General features: G+C 35.8%; 1 protein-coding gene across 1 annotated transcript; it reads left to right on the top strand.

Annotated features, from left to right (window-relative positions):
- Positions 1-722: 722 nt before the first annotated feature.
- Positions 723-23,042, top strand: UFL1 (UFM1 specific ligase 1). The gene is made up of 19 exons (XM_062572728.1): positions 723-857; positions 1,563-1,708; positions 2,764-2,792; positions 3,668-3,765; positions 4,611-4,725; positions 5,960-6,090; positions 6,737-6,795; positions 9,701-9,847; positions 10,524-10,699; positions 11,386-11,565; positions 11,795-11,915; positions 14,645-14,767; positions 16,062-16,182; positions 17,117-17,283; positions 18,382-18,512; positions 18,648-18,728; positions 19,534-19,619; positions 20,088-20,268; positions 20,901-23,042. Exons 1-19 carry the CDS (start codon positions 781-783, stop codon positions 21,111-21,113), a joined length of 2,382 nt encoding a protein of 793 aa, XP_062428712.1. The 5' UTR covers positions 723-780; the 3' UTR covers positions 21,114-23,042.

Here is a 23,042-nt window from a genome sequence, read left to right as displayed (position 1 = left end):
GGCATTGTGAGAGAGTAATTAATCTAACTTGTATTAAATGCATATTTTAATAAAGAGCTGAATGACCCTGTGAGGTGCCTGTCTCACTATCTATGAAGGCCTCGTAGCCTACCTAGACTTCAACTGCTAAGTCTGATGCCTATGCTGAATGAAACCTGCCCCCAGTTTCTCACCAAAATGAGCCACAGAACTGAAACCCATGCTTATCCTGCTATAAACAGGATTCACTGCCTCAGCACCGCGCACCATGTTCCCCTTGCAGGGAAGCTCACAGTCTCCTATTCCTGTTTCACGCCAAAAACTCCCGTGTTCGGTATCCTCGGCCATTACCACAGACAAGCCAGTCTTGGATAACAGCGGAAAAGGCCGTTAACACGGTGGCACGACCAAAATCTACACCCTGTGCTCGAGGAGCAGAAATTTCTGACTTTGAAAAGGCCGTGATCTGAGGGGCCTGAACTCACGACGCCCTCAGCGTTTGGATTAGCAGGGACGGGACCTCCCCATAACACTGCCGCCACCTCCCGCGGCCGCCCCAACCGCGGCCCCGCGCCTGCGGGGGCCCGGCCGGGCGTTGCCTAGCGACAGGCCCCGCCGAGCCCCGCCCACGGGGGGGGCGTGGCCTCGGTGAGCGAGCCACGGCTCCTGGCCTGCAGGCGGCGCTGTGGGGAGGCGGCGGCGGCGGCAGCGGCGGCGGAGGCGGCGAGGAGGTTTGTCCCCGCTCGCCGCCCGTCGCTGGCCCGGCGGGGTTGACGTGTAGCGCGCGTGCGCGCGGCGGCGATGGCGGCCGCCTGGGAGGAGATCCGGCGCCTGGCGGCCGATTTCCAGCGGGCGCAGTTTGCCGAGGTGGCCCAGAGGTGAGCGGGGCGGCGCCGCGCCGCGCCGCGCCGCGCCGCGCCGCGCACCCCCGCCGCGGGCTGCCGGCAGCCTCCCCTCCCCGCGCCGCGCCCGCCGCCCGGCACAGCCCCCCGCGGCGCGGGGCCCGGCCGGGGCTGCGGCTGCTTCTCAGCCTGGTAGTGCCCCCTCCCCGTCCACGGAAGGGCGGTTGAGGCCCCACAAGAGTTTGAGGGTCCACAAGAGTACGTGTATTTGCCGTTAAATTCAGTAGTGCCCAAGCTGCCAAGTGTTTTCGAGGCTTTTCTGCTCTGTTTCTTTATTCGGGGTGCTGAGCGGTGGAGGTTGGTGTCTAGACTGCCTGTTTATTAAACTTAAATAAGAAAGCATAGTAGCAGCAGAGGCTACAAATATGTGAGCACAGCCGTTCTCAGGTGGACAGGGGGGTGAAGTCGTGCTGCAGGATGGGCTGACAGCTGTTCAGGAAAAGAGTAGAAATTGTTTTAGAGGATGACTCACATCAGCGGTGGTATATGGATCATGTTTTTTGGAATGAGAAAAGTAGGATCTTGAAATTAGTTTTTTTTGTCGTTAAAAGCAATTTGCACACAATGGCAAGTAAACTTCATTGAATTTCCTGTGTTTAGTGTTCTTTAAAGCATCAATTTTAAGATGAAGTTAGCAAGTCCTTATATACTGTAACGGATTATTCTTTATATTACTAATAGACTATCAGAACGGAACTGTATAGAGATTGTCACTAAATTGATTGCTGAAAAGCAGTTGGAAGTAGTGCACACGCTTGATGGAAAAGAGTATGTCACTCCAGCACAAATTAGTAGGGAGATCCGGGATGAGCTTCATGTTTGTGGTGGTAAGTATGGCGTTTGCTTTCTTTTAGATTCAGAAATCAATTCCAAAGGCTACAGAAAGAATTTGAAAGTTATACTCAAGAACCTTAATGTTCCAAAAAGTGTCCGTACTCCTTTATCTGTCTACTATAAATTTATTTTAACTTTATATTTATATTTGATTTTTAGGTAAACATATCAGGATATGTTATCTGACTCATTTTCACCCGTATAGAGTTTCTGACATAGAGATGGCAGAAGAAACTTTTGAAGGCAATTTGATGTTTAAGTGTTTTTGAAAATCTGGGCCCAGATGTTCAGCCTTGACTCAGAATTTCAAAATTGTTCTCCTTTCATTAGTAGTAGTAATAATTTTTAAAATTGCCATTGATGGATTCTGACATCTTCTATCGTACCACAGAGCTGACTGCTTTGTCAGCTACAACTTAAATATATAACAAAGCAAATATGCTTTAAATTACCATGTTAATGGTTTGAGTTAGAAGACAATATAATGTACTTTAAGTTACAGTGCTGTGAAGTTCACCTGTAAATGTATGTTTTGGAAAGCAAATTCCCTGACTGTGTTTTCTCTGTATGGTGTTTCTCACCACCCCAAGTATACCTCAGTTTGTGTCAGTCATTTTGTATCACATCATTGTGATAACTTGAATTGAATTTAATGTTGTTGGTATTTGATAGTAGCTTCACGCAAGGGTAGAAAGCTTTATCAGTCTCTTGTTTTGATACTCACAGACTAGTGGTCAAATCTTGATTAGCAGCAAGGTGAGGGCCAGTTGGAAGGGAGTTTAAGTAGTGATTTTTACTGCCAGGATTTCTGTATTGGGTTATCAACAAGGACACAGTTCAGGTTGATACGGGATATCTCACATTGACTGCTTCTGTGCTTTTCCTATCTTTTGACAATAATAAAAGTGAATTGGTTTAATTTAAGGTATCTATGAAAAAATAATGAAAAAGTATTTAAGTATTTCATACATAATGGACTGTGCTGTATTCTAAATCTGTTCAAACATACTTTAGTATACTAAAAGTATATACTTTCTGTTTTTTGAAGGTCGAGTAAACATTGTTGACTTACAACAGGTAGGTTTGGGGGAATAAAAAAGTTTTTGTTTATTTTTCTTTACTATGTATACCATAAATATGGAGCTCATCAGTTAGACTCCAGCTAAGTTATTTTTAAAAAAGAGAGTGTATGAGAAACTGGTAGCTCTTGTGAGAATAACACAGATTACTTGAGCCATCCATATATCCAACATTTCTGAAATCAAAGTAATAAATTAATGATTACTATGATTTAGAGATAAATATAACTTATTTGAACTTACTTGAGCTTACTGAACACTCTTCTATGCTTAACAATATTCTGAGATCTCTGAAATCACCACTAAAAAGCACAATTTTTCTTGATGGTTTTTTCCATTGTTAGCTAAGGAGGGCAGATGGATAAGAAATATATAGTTCCTGTTTAAGTTTAAAGCTACAGGAGCATGCATAATTAACTCTGCGTGCCTCTTTGGGTCTTCCCTCTTTCTTCATTAATCTCTTGACTGCAATAACCTTTATCCTCCAGTAATGTTCTTCTGTTACTTATTTCCCTTCTGGCTTTAGCAAAATTACTTGGAATCAGAAAACCTTTCTATAAGACAGTTTAATATTTTCTGTTCATAGCTTTCTTGAAATTCTTATTTTATAGGTTTCTTCTAACCGTGCCACAATTTCAGAAACTTTCTCTTTTTCCACTAAAGCACTGATGTTTTATTCCAAATCACAGATTTATTATATATATATATATGTAATCATAGGAAAAAAAAATTTCTTTGAGAGATATGAATATGCAAATATAGTATCTCAATGTTTGAGAATTAATTTCAATTTTAAATTGTGATAAGAATGAGTTTTTTCTTTCTTTTTCCTACGTGCGTGTTTTTTTTTTTCCTTTTTTGTTTGTCTTTTAGGTAATAAATGTGGACCTCTTGCACATTGAAAACAGAGCTAACGACATTGTTAAATCAGACAAAACAGTTCAACTTGTGCTGGGACAGCTTATAGATGAGTAAGTACATTTGGAAGCAACATGTAAAATTCATGTCTCTTCTATTTTTTTAAAATGCAGGCTAACAGTGATTGCCACCCTCGTGGTTTCTGGGGCAAAATACATTTTTCCTGATTGGCACGAGGGCTGCTTGGCAATCAGTGCCGCTTTTCTGTGAGGCCGGTTAGGCTTACCTCAGCAGAACACCCAGGGATCCATGGAACAAAGGCATTATTGAGTGTCTCTGTCTGGTGTTCTGCACTTAAGACACTTCCTGTTCTTACCCAGTATCTTTGTGTGCAGCACCTTGATGTCATCTGCTCTGTAGCCTCACTGTCTTAGCTGTAGGCAAATTCTCTCATTTTTACCTACCTCTTGCTTCACCTCACAAGCCTAAAATGTATGAGTAACTTATTTCATGACAGTCAGTGCACTGACAACCACAGAAATAATAGTTTTGTGGGGTTGCCTCTGTTACCAACAGTGTTGCAGGATTTATTCTTGGAAAAGAAAGTAAAATTCCTGACTCTTCTAAGATAACACCTTCTGTGCTTACTAAAGCCTTTTTCTAAGTCTCATTGATATATTTTCCTGTTCTTCTTTTTTGACACTTTCATAAAAGCAAGTAGATAACCATTTTTAATATTAGCTACCCATTTGCAAACTTTTAAAAGCACACATTTCCACTGACATTGTTTTCCTTTATTCATTTAAAATAACTTTTTGTATATTACTGAAAATATACAATAGGAACAAGTATAGTACCAGATCAATTAATAATGCTGCATGTGAAGTACTTGTGGATGAATGCAGGGTGATTTTGAGTTTCATGCTTAATCTCTCCCCCCTCTCCCGTTTCAAATAAGGAGTTACCTAGATCAATTAGGAGAAGAAGTAAATGATAAACTACAGGAAACTGGCCAGGTGACAATATCGGAACTCTGTAAGGCGTATGACCTTCCAGGAGACTTCTTGATACAGGTAATGCAAATCACCAACCTAGAAAATGTAGAATTGATTGTGAAGAAATATTCACCTTTTTTGACATCTTTGTGACATCTGCGGCTTCAATTATGATGGATTAGTTGTCCTTCTAAGCAGAACAGTATTAGAAACACAAAGATTGTGGTGTAACAGCAATTACCAGATTAGGATTGATATTTACCTTTTAAGTATTGGGTAAAATTTCTTCAGTGTCTTTATGACTACTGGGAAAAGAGGAGGCATAAGATGAGTAGAAGATCGAAAGATTTCTCTGTTTGATGTATAAGAAAGATTATTTAGGTTTAACTTCATCAGACTATTGTTAGCTATCTAGGAAGTAGAAATACAATGATAGAGACTCAGATTATCCAGAAAAGGAAAAATAAATTTAGTTTCTAGAAGCTGGAGCCAGATATTCAGAATAGAAACATAAAACTACTTAGCTCTTTGAGTAACGAGTGTAAGTGTTTAAAAGGGTTGTGGAGATGTCTCATGCTTTTGGTGACTTTCAGTCAAAGTTGGATGTTTCTTTGGAAGATAACATTTTTCAAATGGAAATCCTGTGGTTTGTTTTAGGTGAGCAGTCAGACTTGGTATCACACCCATCCCTCTTGGCTCTCTTGATTTATGAACAGAACTACTCTATTTGTTGCATGATCAGTTTCTAGAAAACCTCTTCTAGAATATAAAATTTATTGTACAGTTTCTTTTTCTTTCCTAGGTAGCCTTGGTGTTTTAGTTCACTTTCCTAGGATGCACATTTGTAAACTATTTACACTTTTTTCTTTCATGTTTATCATTTCATAATTTTCATCTTGATTGTTTAAAAAAAAAAATGGGCAGTGAATTTCCCTGCCACTGGTTCATACAAAATTAATACAAAGGTTACCTAGTTTTGATTATGCATCTCCAAACCATACAGATTTCTCTCAAAATTTTGTTTCTTCATTAGACATACATATTGCAATCCGTTTAAGACTGATAGAAGAGAGCATTATTAAGGAAGCCGAATCCCTGGAGTTTGGAGTGTGCCATGCATGCACATGTAGTAAGACACATTCTCAGTATACCTAACTATTAGTTTCAGATTTAATCATCATTTCTGAGTATAGTGTCTTTTTTTTTAGGAGAACTAATTTTCTGATCAGTCAATATGTATTTTTTAGCTTTTTGGTTTGGGGTTTTTTTTTAATAATACAATTTTAGCTACCATGATGGCTTTTATTTACAGGCATTATCCAGGCGTCTAGGTAAAATTATTCATGGACAACTAGACCAGGAAAACCGTGGGGTGATTTATACAGAAGCCTTTGTATCCCGGCATCGAGCGCGCATTCGTGGTCTCTTCTCTGCAATTACTCGGTAAATTGCAACACCTATGACTACATATTAAAATACTTTTCCCATAGGCCTTTATGGATGAAATTCAATTGTGATTAGAAATAAAAGAAAACAAAGACTTATGGATAGAATTTCTTCAAGTATAGTTCATTTTTTGGGGGAAAAGAATTTATGCATTTTTGAATATGCTCACAAAAATACTGAAGTTACATTAGACTCACTTTTTTTTTTTTTTTTAATGGGAACCAAGTGAACCAGGAAAATATAACTGATACATATTAAAGTTTTTTTGGCTGAGGAAGATGATAGTCAGTAGTTCTTTAATTTGTTTGGAGAGTATGTATCCTAACCATCACTCCGCTGCTCCTCAATCAATTATATATTGGCATCTATCCACCACATTTGATTATAAAGAAATCTTAGTTGCCAGCTAAAAACCTTCTTTGTCAGCAAAAGTTGATGTATGATAATTATAGTAGCTGTGTTTTAAAAAATGTGTAACTTCATCATGACTTAAAACCTTGTAGATTGTATTAAAGTTCAGTGTAGTACCTTGGGGCTAAAATATGATATAGTTTTGTCCATCAGGAGCAGTGTCTCATGTCTGGATTGTCCATATCAGTTCTAGTTTATTAACTTACATCATTTTGTTTTTCTTTTTTCAAAGGCCTACCCCTGTAAGTAACTTGATCACTCGTTACGGATTTCAGGAACATTTACTATACTGTGAGTTTCATTCAGACTGTTTTGTATTTTTGCTAATTAATTAATGGATTCTTCATCACTGGAAGTACGCTTTCAAAGAAGCGTTTTAGTATATAGCACCAGTTCTGAAATGAAGAGCAGTGTATTTCTCTCTAGCTTGAAGAATTAGACCTTTTGTGCTATCCGTTGCTGAAGAGATGCTGCTGTGTATCTAAAGCAATGGAAACATGCATTGATGAAATGCCTGTGGGGGCAGAATGATCCAAGGAGCATAGTACTTGTTTTTGCCATTTGTTTTCTTATTTGCCCTTAGCTACTGACAGTTTTATCAGTGAAGTACAGAAAAGGGGACAGATTTCATGTAGTCAAATGACATTAGCTGCTCTGGATTTTGTTTATTTGCTTTGCTCTGTGATAGCAGAGGCAGAGGTTTTGTTATGCTCTTAGTTAAACGTCTTTATAGGCTGAGAGATAAGGCATACTCTTAAACTGTTTACTTTTCTGCAACTCTCTTTTAAATAGAAATCCATAACAATTTCCTACCCAACTGCTGAAACTTCAGGCAAGACTTAATTGTTTCTCACTTCTAATATTGCAGCTTTTCTTTGATTACCAGGAATCTTCTCCTGTCTGTTCAAACTGCTGCTTCAAGCATCATTAATTTTGTGTTCTGGCTGACCAAGTACTGCTGCTCTTCAGAATCCTTTAATGGCTTTGCATCTCTTCTCATGAAAGTTTCATTAATTTCAAAGAGCTTTTTGTTCTCTTCCATAGCATTTTTTTTTACTTTATTCTGTCCATTTTCTGCAATACCTTTTTAGAAACATAAAAATAACATAATGAGAAATATATTTTTCTAAGTCTTCACTTTTTATGCTCATCATTATTAGCAGTGTTTATCAGTTTTGTACCTCTTCCAGAAAAAATTCTGAGAATATTTTATTTGTAAGTTGAGCATATTGCTTATATGATTTATGAACAGTTAATTACTTAATCAACACCTAGTGTTAGACTAGTGTTTGGGTCTATCACATAGCCATGCTGTTGTTCATATTAAGATGACCTCAAGTTTTGATAGACACTAGCTAATTTTAGAAAGGAGAAACCATTTAAGTTAAAACACTAATTATTAAGCCTAATAAAAGCACAAATTTTCCTCATTCCCAAGTATCTGACCTAGAACAGGCTTAGCAGGATACTTACTGTCTTTTTCAGACTTTGAAGGAGAACTAACAGGATGCTACAAACTACTCTGTCACTTTAAATATAAATGTGATATTACTGTAGTTCTGCAAATGTTCTATTGCTTTATTTTAAAACCAAAGACTACCTAGACATGATCGCAGAAGAGGCTGTGAAATTTCCTGTGAAAGCGCTTTCTCTGTGCTGGGATTTTAGAATTGATACTTAAAATGATTTTTTTAAAAAAAAGCATCTTTGTTTCTTCACTTTTTGCTAAAACTAGTTCACTGCTACTGTTCTACAAAATTATTTGAGATACCTGTTTCAGTTTTACTCTTTTTCCCCAAAACTTTGAATTAAAAGCAAGCTGTCATTGCCAACAGAGAGCCAAGCTGTATTATCTGGGTATAGTTTAAGAAAGATAGGTGTGTTTTCCAGTGTGATTAAACTATTAGTAAGTATAAAAATCTAGTTTTATTTTCGGAAGTGGCTTTATAAGCTATATTTTATACTAGGTAACTGAAACATGGCAGAATATGATTTCCAGCACTAGTCTTAGATTAGGTAAAACTGTGTCTTGTTTAAGTTGGTTCTTTCTCTTACATTTTTTGAGTAAAGTAGCTACTCAGCTCCTTTAGTTGCAGTCATGTTAAAACACAGAGACATATTTATACAGGGCATGTCTGAAAAAAATGTCATGATACAGAATACAGTGTTTGTTTCAGAATCAGATTTTCAGGAAAATTTTCCTGAGTAGGTGAGCTTAACCTTCATGTACGGTACAAACCATGTTGAAATGTTGATTGCTACCTGTATGTTACAAGTAAGGAACCGTACATTTGATGTCATTTTGTGTTTGGTTACAGGGTTACAGTATCAACATGTTCCACACAATTTAACTGAGGGCAAATAGCCACTAACAAAACTGTAGGAAGCATCGGAGCTTGACAGTGGATGTCACTGTTTTTTTGTTTGGTTGATTGGTTTGTTGGTTTGTTATTTGGGGGTGGTGGTTTTGGATTATATCTGATGGTATATAAAAGGGCAGAAACATAGGAGGCAAATCAGACATTCCTGTGCACCTTAAGCAGATTTAAAATATCTTATTTAGCATCAAGATAGCCTTAGTTCTTTGGTACTAAGTTAGTCATGTTCTTTGCCAGCAATATTTGTGCATTATCAGAAGGTTATTATTGGTAACAGTGTGACTGTTGGAAACCATGAAGAGAGACCATTATGTTATGTGCTCATATTTATGTGAATTAAGTAGCAGTTTTTCATATCTTCGAGTGTGTTCAGATCTGTTTTTCATCATGTTAACATCCATCCAGGGAACTGAAAGAAAACATTATTAATAAAACGCTCACATACTTTATTATCTGGCCAGAGAAAAATACTTTTATGGTTACATTTTATAAATTAAAAGCTAAAACTTTCTAGGTAAGTGTTAAATAAAAAATGGTTTGATCCTGCCTATGTGTTTGCTCTTTTGGAACATGTACAATTTCCAGGGCTTTTATCAAAACATTCTCAGAAGTGTTAAAATAATTGCTAGAACTCATAAATATTTTACTGGAAAAAACACTTGTAGTTTGACTTTTAGTTTTCTTCAATTAATAATAAAAAGAGAAACAGCTAGTGAAGGAAAACAGAAGGAACAAAAAGGGGGAAATAATTGCTATGTTTTGAATGATGATTACATCTAAGTGAAAAATGTTTCTTCATGTATTTTTTTTTCTTTTAGCTGTGCTAGAAGAACTTGTTAACAGTGGTCGTCTAAAAGGCACTGTGGTTGGTGGGAGACAGGATAAGGCTGTGTTTGTTCCAGATATCTATGCCAGAACACAGAGCAACTGGGTGGATTCCTTTTTCAAGCAGAATGGTTACTTAGGTAATTGATTTTGATTGTTATGGATAAAATATCTTTAAAACTGCGTTAGGTAATTAGTCTTACCGTAATATAGCTCCTGTCTAGAGTGAAGTCTCTCAGAAATAAGTGAAAATCAATATAGTAGTTGATTCTTCTGTGCTAAAATACTGTCTCGCTTTAGTCATGTGCGTTATTTCAGCACAAAGAACTGTATTTCAGCAAGAGGAACCACATAGCTAAACAGTAACATTGTTTTTCTCAGAAAGAGAGTTAAAATGCTACTTGTATTTTGCTGAAAACATTTCTTAAGTAGACTGCTCATTGTGGACTTTTCAGATGGTGTGTTTGAACCAGGTAGTTAGTTTCAGATGAGGCATCCAGATTACAACCAGAACTGTTAATAGTCCCATTAGCCAAAGCATACAGTGCACAAGAAGAACCTTTTCCAAAATCTAGACCCAAGTCATGTCCATAAATTAATCTTCATGTTTCTATTAACTATGTCTAACTGTACCCCCTCTGTAACTTACAGTGAACCAAGTTTTAGGTCATCATCATCTTGAAGTTGCACGTACTTGTATTCTTTATAAAACTTGTTTATAGTTCTCTTCTTCCTGCTTTCAGGAAAGTTTACCAGTTAAGATTCCATATGTATTTGAAGATACTTAAATTTAACAGACTTCTACCTACGTTACAGAATTTGATGCATTGTACAGACTTGGCATCCCAGATCCGGCAGGCTACATTAAAAAAAGATACAAGTCTACACAACTGTTATTTCTGAGAGCAGCTTGTGTTGGTCAAGAAATTGTGGATCAAGTAGAAGCTTCGGTAGAGGAAGCCATCAGCTCTGGAAACTGGATAGATGTAGCAGTAAGCTCTGTTACTTATTTTGCCAAATTTTTGTGTCAAATGATATCTTATTGGAGTTACATGTATATGTAACATAATTCCCATGTTGTTAAAGAATATTCAGCTTAAATAAGGTATCATAAAAACAAATAAAGACCGTTTTTGAAGTGGTCTGAAGAAAAACAGGTTAAGGCCATGTCAGTATTTGACTGACAAGACACCTGAGACAAATCTTTGTTTTAAAATTGGTGCTAATGTGTTCTACTAGCAAACAATATATTTTTATGGCATTTTTCAGAAAAAAAAATATCTGAACACTTAGGATAGTTTCAGTGAGTAGAAGGATATTAGCCTTTTCATCCTGGATAAATCCTAATTTTAGGCTTTGAAGGCCTTCCATTCTTTTACAGAATTTCTGTATCTGTTGAGTTGTATTTTGAAAGTGTTCCTATGCTTTGTTCCAGAAATAGTCTTAATATTCCTGAGCAGAGTTGATCACTTTGCATGAACCCATTTGGGATGTTAGAAGATAAAAAATAGTGTTTAGTTTTAAGTTATTAAATTAATTTTAGAAGTGTAATGTATTTTGAATAGTTAACAGGTATTGACTGGGATATCTGTGGATCCTATTTATGCACGTTACAAGTATGTCTCTCCATTCTAGAACAGTTACCATATGTAAATGATTTTGGTTTTCTTTACCTTAGACTCTTCTGCCCAGTTCATTGTCAGTTGAAGATGCTGGTATTTTGCTTCAGCAAGTGATGAGATTTTTCAACAAGCATTCTTCAGGTTTAGTCTTCGGTGACACCATTGTGGTCAGTGAGAAATTTCTAAGCAGCTGCATTGATCTGTTTTCTGATCTGATGCAACAGAAAGCTGAAAAGGTACTTCTTTGTTGTTGAACTATATGTGATATATATTGAGTGTTGGAGTACAGTTTATCAGGTTTTGTTTGCTGTTACCAACTCTTGACACATCATCTGAAATGAAGCCCCAGAAGATGGACAAAAATGAAAAAGGGAATATGTGTATATAATATATGAAATTTAATGTATATTAGATTTGTTGCTGATGTGTATCTTTTTGCTATTAAGTGAATGATCTTCATTTTAGGAAATGAAAAATAACCCTGTTAATTTAATCACTGAAGAAGATTTAAAACAGGCATCTGTTTTAGAAAATTCATATGCTAATAAAAAAGACAAAAAGGATGAAAGAAGAAAGAAAGCAACAGGTAAGGTACCCATTGGTACCCATTGGGTTGGGGGAAATGGAAATAGAGTAACTTTGTTTAGCCTTGGAAATATTTTAAACATAATCTATTTTAATGTCCATGAGTTTCCTCTAGTCCATTGCAGAAGCAGAAAATAATCAAACTGCTTCTCATCATTATATTGTAGGTATGGATATATCTGAGCTATGTCCATGAGAACTAACTTCAGATCTAGAAGTGCAAGTAGGTAGCACAAGGATATCTTGAATTAGTCCAGCACAAGCTAACTGGTTGTAGAAGCAGAGAATCTATCTTCATTTATTAGTGTGAGTGCAGCAGCCGTATTTATATGGTCTTAGTGTGTCCGGAATTGGTGTGGTATGTTCACATTCCATTGAGGTGTGCTGCATGGACTGACTGAGGCAGCGTTAGCTCAGGCCCTTCTTCACCTCTGCACCATTTTTATTACACACTTTAGATCTATTATTCTCTCCACTTTTCAAAGGTCCAAGAAAATTAAAAGACTTCATAATAGTCTTAAAATTGTTTTCAAAGTCATTCAGTCTGAATTGAAAAGTAAGCTATGATGATAATTTTCTTTTTCTGATAACATTGTATCTTTCTTCTGAGAATCTCATGCCAGACAATTTTCTGTGGTTTGTGTGCATAACAGTAATATGGAGTTTCATACAGTTTTCTTTTAAGTATGTTTTCGGTAAAATTCATCCTATGCCTTGTTCCGTTTGCATAGTGGCTATTTGGAATAGTCTTTAATTTGAGATGGAATATAAATTTGTATTTTTAACTCTTTCAAATCTTTCCATTTTTTAAAATATTGTTCAGCCTCAGTATTACTAAGACAAAATATTTTCAGTTCCAACGAAGACTTTATATGGCTGTTGCATTGCTACAGCACAGCTGAGCTATCTTTGTTGAACCCACATAGAGTTATATGTACTATTGAAAGTAACAGAATTAGAGCACTGTTGCATCTAGCTTAATTGAATATACTCATCAGAAAAAGAAAACATTAGATTCTGCTCTTTAAAAGGCCATGACTGAGTTGGCATGGAAACTGAACTTGTTCTTGCCACAAGAGATAGCAGACTTTTCTAGGCCATAGCTGAAGCAGAGAAGCTTGAACTTTAATTGAACTGTCAGAAATAGAATGACTTCAGTTTCTAGCCTTCTGCAGAGTAAGACTCTATTTAGCATATACCATATGTGTATAGATACATTCACATCCAAAGATAATGTACGCTGTACCATCAGCAAATGCTATCCTCATGTATTTTCTGTATTGGTTGTTAGATATACTACCTCAAAATGATCTACATCATGGTTTAAAGATTGAGTGTCGTTATTGCCTAATGGCAAAAGTGGTGGATGTCACGCTGCCCATCTTAAGATATGTGTGTGGCTGTGCAAGTATCTTCTGTTTAAGTGTATCTTGACATCAGAAAGTGTTAATGCTATTGATTTATTAAGAAATCTTAGAATCAAGTGTATGCAGAGCATAATTCCTGAAATGATCCTTCTATGTATCCTTTTGTCCGAAATCAAGACTTTTTTGAAAGCAGTCTCTCTTGCTTGATCTCTATGTGGATAAGATCTTGACTGCAGACTGCAGTTTGTTCTGGAGGCTATTCCAGTGAAGTACAGAATAAAAAGACCTTGTTTTCAAGTTAACTGATGTACTGCACAGTTAACAAACAGCTCGTATCTGCTCAGCTGAATGCAGTCATGTTTCAAGTAACCTTGTGAAGAATATCAGCTTTTTTTCTGGAGAGATCACAAACTCCAGTCTCACAAATACACAGTCTGCTGCTAACTGCAGCCAAAGTTTGCTGTTGCTGCAGAGTAGTGCTTAGAAGTCCATCTCTAGCACATGGCAGATACAGTCAGCTTCGTGAGTAGTAGCATCTTGCCTTCGTTTACTTTTCTTAAATGATGACAGTAGCGTTGCGCAAGATAGTTACTTAAAACCTTGAGCCTTGTATTTATTTGAATATAAAAATAATTATTTTTTCAAGACTTAGTGTATGTGTAGATCCAGTTATTCTGGAGTTCATATTTCTTCCGAATCAAAAAAGAAGGGAACAAAAGCAGCAGAGCAGCTACCCTGTGGAGAGTAACTGTATTGAAAATTTAAGGTGCTGTTGACAGTGTTAATACATTGTACATGGATTACTGCATCTAGGGACTAAATAATTTGTTATGTTTGTCAACTGGATCATATCATTGCTTTACAGTCATCTAGGAGTAGCTGAACAGGAATTAGCATTCTAGTTAATTGAGTGCAAACTTGCAGGAATATTTTTTGATAAATGTTTACTATGTAGGATTATTTCCCTTAACGTTTATGCTGCACCAAATTATGTTATCCAAAATATTTTTGAGTAGCTCAATTATTCAGCATCATTGAACTATCTTATTAAAACACTATTTTCAGCCAATAGAAAAATCTCCATTTACAGTGTGAATACTGGTCGTGTACCCCCCCTCCCCCCAAGCTGAGAAAAGATTTTACTTTTTTCTTTTTTTTTCTTACTTTTTTTCTCGATGATATGTGCCTTTGATATGATTAGAATTTGTGCTTATTAATGACATTAGCTTAAATGACGCTTTAACTGGGTGTATGGGTTTTCTTAAAATATAAAACTGTCATAATTGTAAGACTCAAATGTGTATTGTAGGTTGAGGGGGTCAAGTCTGCTTTACTATGTACTAAGCAAATAATTCTCCACTAGAGGGCAGTGGAAGCGTGAGAGGAGGAGGAGGTGGTAATGCTAGAGAGATCAAGATTAAGAAAACAAAAAAGAAAGGAAGAAAGGATGCCGACAGTGATGAAGAATCGCAGACAACAAGCACAAGTTTGTCATTTATTTTCTCAGTTCGCCTCTTCTCAGTGGCATGCTTTTATCAACTGCTTTTGCATATTTCTGATCTCTGAAACATGATCACAATTAAATGTTATTTTTTATTATTTGATGGAATACCAAAAGAGTGTACTTCTGTTTTTATAACTAGACTCTAGTAATGCAGACAAATACTTTTAAATGAGATATTTGAAGTTATGAAGTGTAGTATCTTGATTTTCTGTGATGCTGCTCTGAAAGATACATATAATTTGCATTTAAATGAAGTTTTTCTCAAGCTTGCTCGGCTACTGCATAAACTTTTTTTTTCAGTGTAGCCTTACATGATTTACAGTTGTTGTTGTTAATATTTCTATGTTGCAATAACCAGACTGAGCTGAATAGTATTTAAAGAATGCTGTTTGATAGACTTCACTTTTGAATTATTTCTTTGGCAGAAAAAATACTCAGTCATCAGATTTAAATACCAAAAATCCTGCAATATATCAGATATAATTATTCAAATATAAATTACAGCCTTCCAAAAACCTGATTTAAGACCCCACCACACCTGCTTGTCTGGTCTTATAGTTCATTAGTACTATGGCACAACTGGGAACATCACTGATTTCCATTAATTCAGCTACCTTTTGTGCAGAATACTGCTTTCTTGTGCTGCACCTGGAGCGTTGAATGCCTGTCCTTTTATGGTTCCCAGCTATCATCCTGAGCTCATTCCTACATGTAAAAACCTTTTCTGTAGTATCCAGATAAACTTCATACTTTTCCCCAAAACAAAACATAAATACACCAATTTGTATGTGTAATACTGATCTAACTACTCAGCTTCTCATGAGGGTCAATATTCTTGGATTATCTCATCTTAAATTTTATATTGTCATCTGAAGTTGACTCTCTTAAGTGACAGTGTACCTCACTGAATGTGGTTAAAAAAAAATTGTGAAATCCCATAAATAAAATTCTATTCAGTTTGGCATTAAAAAAAACAGTTTATCATCATCATTTCTGAACTAGTGGATGGGACCAGATAATTTGAAATCTCTCAACAAGGACTAGTATATTTCCTAAGTTGTCTGCAAGAAAAATAATTTTTAAATTATCAAAACAGAAACTATATATAAAATTTAACTCTTGTTACCTTTTAGTCATTCTTTTTTCTTCAGTTGTTCATGCATTTCTTTTATGGAGTTTTAAACTTTGAGGCACTTCTGTACCTCATGCCACAAAGTAATTGTAACAATATTAAACAGAATGTTTCATCAATGAATGTTGCTCATGACCACTACAGGCAGGAATAAGCAGCCAGAGTTCCCTTTCCTGTCAGAAGAAGAAATTCAGGATGTTTTAAAGACCCATATAAAGGATTGCCCTGAGGAGCTTATTGCAGAACTTGCTCGACATCTAATAAGGTAATTGCAGCAATTAATCTAGGCTAAGAGAGTCTGTGATTCTTTTCAAATGAATCTTCTCTTACTTTTGTTTTCTTGCATGCATACATTATATATATATATTTCTGATGGAAGTAAACTGTAATACTCTCTGTGCAACTCCGGATTGCATATATCCTTATATGTGAGAAAGCTATGCTGATACAATAATGAGAAATAATACTTCTGTCTGATAGCAGGTGGTTTTGTGTCCTCTGTTAACAAACGTTTTCTGGTCCATGGGTATATTTCCACTGAAGCTTATGCTGATCCGTGTTGGAGTTTCTGCAGTCTCATTTTCTGTACAGTGCCTGGTACATGTTCCACTGGCACCTGTGTGACTGCGTAGTAAGATAGGCCAGCAAACTGATCTAACCAAAGATTAATAACTTCTTTTAAAAGACATTTCATGCAAGAGACAGGACGGGAGTGTGTGTTTGGGGCTAGCAGGATGTGTGACCCCAGCTTGGATACATTTAGAGTGTAATAGTAACTGAACCTTTAGAAGGACCTGAGTATTTTTTTAATGCATCTTGACTCTTCCTGTCTTACAGCTTTCATTCATCTGAAAATTTGTCCACAAAGCTTTGAAAAAGTTTGTGAATAGCATCACTTCTGGAAATGTTTTATCTTGTTCACATTTAAGAACTGTTATGAAACTAAAACTCTGGCAAACACACCATACATAGTGTAATCAATTATACTTTTGCAGTCGTCAAAAATATATTAATTTCCCAGTGGTTTTGTTGTAGTTTTAATTATGTTTTTCATTTATCTCATCAGCCTGTGGCATTGATGTCCCACTCGTTTATTGTGTAATGAAGGTAGCTTTCTCCAATACTGATGTATTTGGAAAAGCCTTGTGCAGTTTTACACTTCAGCATCTCCCCTTTTCTCCCTTCTTTCCTTTTCTAAGACCCCTCACAAAAAGTTACCAGGAAGTTGTACGTTCTGTGTTTACATCTTCAACATCATCTTCCTCTGGAGTTAGCAGAAGACAAACTATGAAGGACTTGCAGGAAGAATTTTCAAACTTGTACAATAACATTCGGTTGTTTGAAAAGGGAACAAAACATTTCACAGGTACAATAAATATATACTTTAAAAAAACTACCCTATCAAGCATGTTGAATTTATTCCAGAATCGACATTCGGAATCAAAGAAGGGCTTATGAAAGATTAACAACTTAATGTGTTCATATTGCCTAACTCTAACCAGTAGATACTGCTGGAGTGCCTAACTTTGCACCTTTACTGAATTACTTTTTTTTATTTAATACCCACAATCTTCATTCTGTCAAGATGATTGTGAGTTCTTGTCCTTTATTGCAAACTGTTTGCCTCTCCTGCCAGTTTTTGTACTGTCTGTAAAATTAAGTAAAGCTTATTTCATTGTCACTTGTCTCACTCATGAGATTATAGAACATTGCCCAACCCTAAAAGGCCCCACTTCTTTCAGTTCTTTCTTTCTTTTGATAGTGAAACATTAGTAATCGCTCTTCGAGGATGGTTTCTCCAATAGGTATAGACTTATTTTGTAGTGGGTTGCTCTATTGGAGGGTTCTCTTCAGCAACGTACACTTTGTAATCAAAAAAAGTAGTATTAGGAAAATATTGTAGATATTTCCAAGATTCTCTGCTGTATTCAGCTTTCTTCTAGAATTTTCACCATGGAAAACGTGTAGCAAAAGGAAATGTTAACTAAAAATATGTTCCTGTGTTTTGGAATAAATGGAATTATTTTCCATTAGCCTCTGTTCCTGTACATGTGTTCTGCTACCTCATTTTTTTTCTAAAATGAGATATGCCTTTTTTTTTTTAACTGCTTGTCCTTTAGACTCCTTTGCTTTAAGTACTTTATGCTTAATGGATGGCAATGTTTATTCGTTAGTGGTTAGTGCAGTGACTGCCTTACTGCTTGTACAGGTACATCTGTGAAATACTGTGCGCTCAAATGCATTTACAAACTTACAGACCAGGGCTTATTTTCACTGAAGAATGCTCTACCAGCAACTGCAAATGATGGATGTTAGCTTCATGCATGCAGATGACTTTCTTGTACTACCCATGGTTTATAGCATGCATCTTGGGAAACACTGTGATGTCCCTTCCTGTGAAATCAGATAGCTGTAAGAAGCTACATTCCTGCTTTTAATCACAATTTATTTTCTCTTTCAACAGATGAGACTCAGGCTAACCTTGCCAAGCATCTGCTGAAGACTGTCTGTACAGACATTACAAATCTTATTTTCAACTTCCTAGCATCTGATTCAATGATGGCAACAGAAAATTCTTCTGCCATCACAAGTGAGGTATGCAGATACCAGTTCCTTTTTAATAATCTCAAGTAGATCTATGATGCTCATCAAATATATTTAATTATCTTCTCTTTAAATGTTCATACAGATAAGTTTTTACACATTATTTCTGTTCTTTCCCCACAATAGGTCAGGACCAAGATTTTGGGTAAATTACCAGAAGACACCAAAGGTCCTTTAACTAAACTCCATACTTCTCTGAATGGCAAGGTAAAGTGTTTCAGAATCTGTGAGTTCACTTTTTCCTTTCTGCCAATACAATATTAATAAAGAGCTGATTTATATAGTATAGTAAGTTGCTGCTGCTGTTGTGAAGGCTGAACCCAAAGTCATCATTTGAATTTATGTAAGTCAGTACAAGTAAGTACGTTTTCATATGCACAAATTTTAAAGATAAAAAACTGATCTTGTATTTCATATTGATAGGCACCTAGCTCTTTGCTTCCAGATGAGTCCAGTGCATTTTTTATGTACAAATGAGAATAAACTGCAGATTCTCAGCTTTTATTAAGTGGCTTGTATTTTCTTGTTGGAACTCCTAATCATTGTCGCATGTGTTCAGTAGCAGATAAAATCCTAGATATTAAAAAAAAAGAAAAAAAAAAGAAAAAAAAAGCTTCAGACCATAACCATTTAAGTACAAAGGAAGGCAGTTTACTTTTTTATGCAAAAAGTTATATTTATGTTTCATAAGAAAAAATATTTCTAAAGAACTTGTAGAGCATGTATTCCTCCTTTGATATTTTATTTTTAAGACTTAGGGATCAGAGTGTGTTTTAATGTTTCAGTATGTGAGCTATTGAAAGATGAACAAAGATTATTTTTATTAAATACTTTTTTCTCTCTCCTTTTTACTAGTTTATTCCACATGTATTCACTGTCATCTGTTTAGATGATAAATTGTGGACTGTTTTCTGGGGGTTGGGGGGGGTTTTTTTTGTTTTGTGTTTTTAACCTGCTAACACAGATCAGATATTTATATCCGAGTCTGTTTTATTTACTTATTTTTTAACAGAGTTTAGAAGATTTTCTTTCCTACCTTGATTCTGCAGCGGATGTTTGTAATATTATGGTGAAAAAAGGGGACAAAAAGAAGGAAAGGTACTTTTAATTTTATTTATTCTCTGTATATTATGTGAACTATAGCACTGTTACTGCACAAATGTCAGGTGGCTTGTTTGATAGTCATCACACAGAATAGGTAGATGCCTGTGTGTTTGTGAGAAGGGGCTGTCTGTCTTTCCAAAATGGTTATATGGAAAATACGGAGGCAGGTAGCCCTAATATGGTGGGAAAAGGGAGAGGGTTCTTATTTAGCTGATTTGCTTAACTGACTGGATACTACAACATATTGGTTCAAAAATTCCCAAGGGGGATTTCAAAATCTTTGAGCTACATCAGTGCTAGCATTTTTTTAACCTGGAATTTCACATCAAGAAACCAGTCAATCAGGCAGGTTCAAAAATTAACATTAATGAAAACTCAAACACATAAAGATAGAGCCTATTATGAATTATTATAGGATAGAATGAGAAATACATTTTTACATAATACATTCCTTTTCCTTAGGCAAGTCCTATTCCAGCATAGGCAGGCTCTGATTGAACAGCTGAAAGTCACAGAGGATCCAGCTCTTGTTCTGCACCTGACAGCCGTCTTGTTATTTCAATTTTCAACCCACTGCATGCTTCATGCACCAGGAAGATCCGTACCACAGATCATTAATTTTCTAAGTAGCAAGATCCCAGAGGTATTCCTTTTCAGCTTTCTAAGGGGGGAATAGCTTTTTGTTTGTGTGTGTGTGTGTAAGAGAGAATATAAGAATGGTGCCTTATATTGACTATTTCTGTTGCGTAAGGCTGGCGTCTTTGTGTTTTTGTAACCATTGCTTTATGTGCAGAATATACAAGTTCTCTGATCTGTATTGTATTTCAAGCCTAGTGTTTCAGGGATGTGTTACCAATATATTTTCAGCTATTTTACGTGTGTCATTAATGCTGTAGCTTTTTCCTTTAACCATGGAGCCAACTGTGCATTATCAAATGTTACAAACCATTGAAAATTCTTATACCTCTTTTTTCACATTTAGAATGTGTTTGCATATGAACTTCTATAACTCAATTTTAAAGGCAGATGTACCTCTTCAAAAATAAAAGGCTCAATTTCTATATTCTAGTGAGCTAAAAGTGATATCGTTTATCTTGCTCAGAGTTTAGGTAGTAAAATATTGGGATAAATATGTATTTATGTATCATTAATCTTGTTTAGCAAGAAATGTGAGGGCTTTTTTTAACTTGAAATCTTTAATTTGTCTGCGTGGCTTGTCTGCATCCCTTTTCCGTAATGTTGACATTTCTTTGCTTTGTTCTGCTTTTTCCCTAGGATCAACATTCTCTTTTAGTCAAATACCAAGGATTAGTGGTGAAACAACTGATCAGTCAGAGTAAGAAAACTGAACAGGGAGATGGTGACACAACAGATAACCTAGAAGAGGAGGAGCAAACAGATAACATTCGAAAAGAGCTTCAGGAAATCACTACCTCTATCAAAGATCTCGTTCTCAGACCTAGAAAATCTTCTGTAACAGAGGAATAAAGTCATAATTCAATGTACCATGTCTATGGCACAGTCCAGTATTTGGGGGAGGGGGGTTGTTTTTTTTCTTCTTTTGTTTTTTGTTGAATCTTGAAGGCAAGGATCACAGAAAATGTTTGACAAAAATTTGGCTTGTTACAATTGCAAATTACAGCCAGGGAATGTAGTTATTGGATAATGGTGAAAAATGGAGTTTGGCTAAATACTACTACAACATATAAAAAGGCATGTTGTAATGCATTAAATGCAAACATGACAGAGCACAGTTGTGAACACATTGGGTATGAAATCAATGTTTTTAAGCGAGCATCTTTATGTGAGGCCTCAAGAAATGATTATTGTTCAAATAGCAGCATATTCTTTTACATAGAGGCACAGGCTTATAGTTTTGCTTTTCTAGTGTGGATTTATAAGAATTGCTGCACTGTGTGTAAGCCTGTGTATCCCAATTTCAAAGGCTAGTTTTGAAACTATAATACTAGTATCTAATAGAGTACAAATGAAAGGCCAGCTTTACTTTTCTATATAGGTGGTTGATATTTTCAGCTTATGTATGAACAGCGGAGAAATTTGAAATTGTTCACTAGACCACAACAGTAAAAACAATGAGTACAAGTAAAAATCTCTAAAGAGACCCAGTATTACTGTGATATTTCTAAATGTACTGTAATCTTACGAAAATCATCACCTGTGCTACAAATATATCATGTTAATGCCTATAATAGCAGCTCGCTTGAAAACTGGTAATGGAAACAGAGGAGAAGATATCCTTTAGCATGGATATTTTGTAAGTGGAGAAATACTGTTACACCTGCCATATTTAACATCCTCTGTTTATTCAGTAGACTGAGTTCTCAGTCCGGTTCCCACAGTGGTTAGAGGCACATGCTTTGCATTCTGTGATCTGCTCTGTTTGAGACAACTTGTATTATCCTGAGTTTCTTGAAAAGAATTTAAATGCTAATCTTTTTACATAAACTTTATATGCTGAAATCTGTTTGTCTAATCTGAAGAAGCTAAATATAGTTACAGTGTTTCCCTCGAGTTTTTACCAGCCTTATGTATACTTGAGTTATACTGAATGTCTTGGGGAAAGTGGAAGAGGTAAAGTACATCAGAGTTCTGCCAGTGTTAATGACGTTAATTTTCATGTGTCAGTTATTTTTCAGACATGAACTATGTTAGTAATACTTTGTTTTACTTCCATAATGCCCAATGACTTTGTGTGTAATTTCAGTTTTTTGGATAAAACTAAGTTTGAGTAGTAAAACAAGAAATATAGCTGTTCACTGAAAACAGTTCACCCATTATGCTAAAATTCTTTGGTAACAAAAGAAAATAGTTTGCATTCTCTGCAAAGTGTACTTTGTTTAAATTTGTTTACTCTTTTCCAACAGTATACATATCCTGTATACTTGACCAAAAATATCTTCAAGCCTGAAATTGCAACAAACAGAGTTGACATGACCAAATACAGAAACTTGGTAATAATTCAACCAAGATTGAGTTAATTTAAGGTAAAAAATATATATATATATTATATACATATATAAAAACCATTACTGTTTAACAAAGTTTACATCGAAGTGCTAATCTTTACCAATTGGAATGCAAGAGAGTAGTTTAAATTCTTTTCCTTTGGAGGCAGAAGCAAAGGTAGGTACTCCTCTTTCTCTGGCTGGAGCGTATCGTAGCTGACAATAAAGGACATTGAGGAGTAAGAGGTGAAAAATACTGTTGCTGTTTAATACAATTTACATATAGTGCAAAAGTTTGATTTCTTGTTAATTAGAGTAACTATAATGTTCGTATACTGAATGTAGATGACTTTATATGACATTGATCTATTTTTAAAATAATAATATGCCATATGATGTTCTGTATGCAAATATGATTTTAATAATATTAAATGATGACATATTTAAAATA

This window comes from Rhea pennata, chromosome 3 (genome assembly GCF_028389875.1).
Source record: "Rhea pennata isolate bPtePen1 chromosome 3, bPtePen1.pri, whole genome shotgun sequence".
Taxonomy (NCBI): Eukaryota; Metazoa; Chordata; class Aves; order Rheiformes; family Rheidae; genus Rhea; species Rhea pennata.
Note: the sequence above shows the minus strand (reverse complement) of the source record. Positions and strands in the feature narration are given on the sequence as shown.

Excerpts from the sequence above, each read along its gene's own strand:
- UFL1 (XM_062572728.1), top strand. The coding sequence starts at position 781 with ATGGCGGCCGCCTGGGAGGAGATCCGGCGCCTGGCGGCCGATTTCCAG. Across the intron at positions 10,700-11,385 it reads GAAACTGGATAGATGTAGCA|ACTCTTCTGCCCAGTTCATT; the intron begins GTAAGCTCTGTT and ends TCTTTACCTTAG. Across the intron at positions 14,768-16,061 it reads ATCGCAGACAACAAGCACAA|GCAGGAATAAGCAGCCAGAG; the intron begins GTTTGTCATTTA and ends TGACCACTACAG.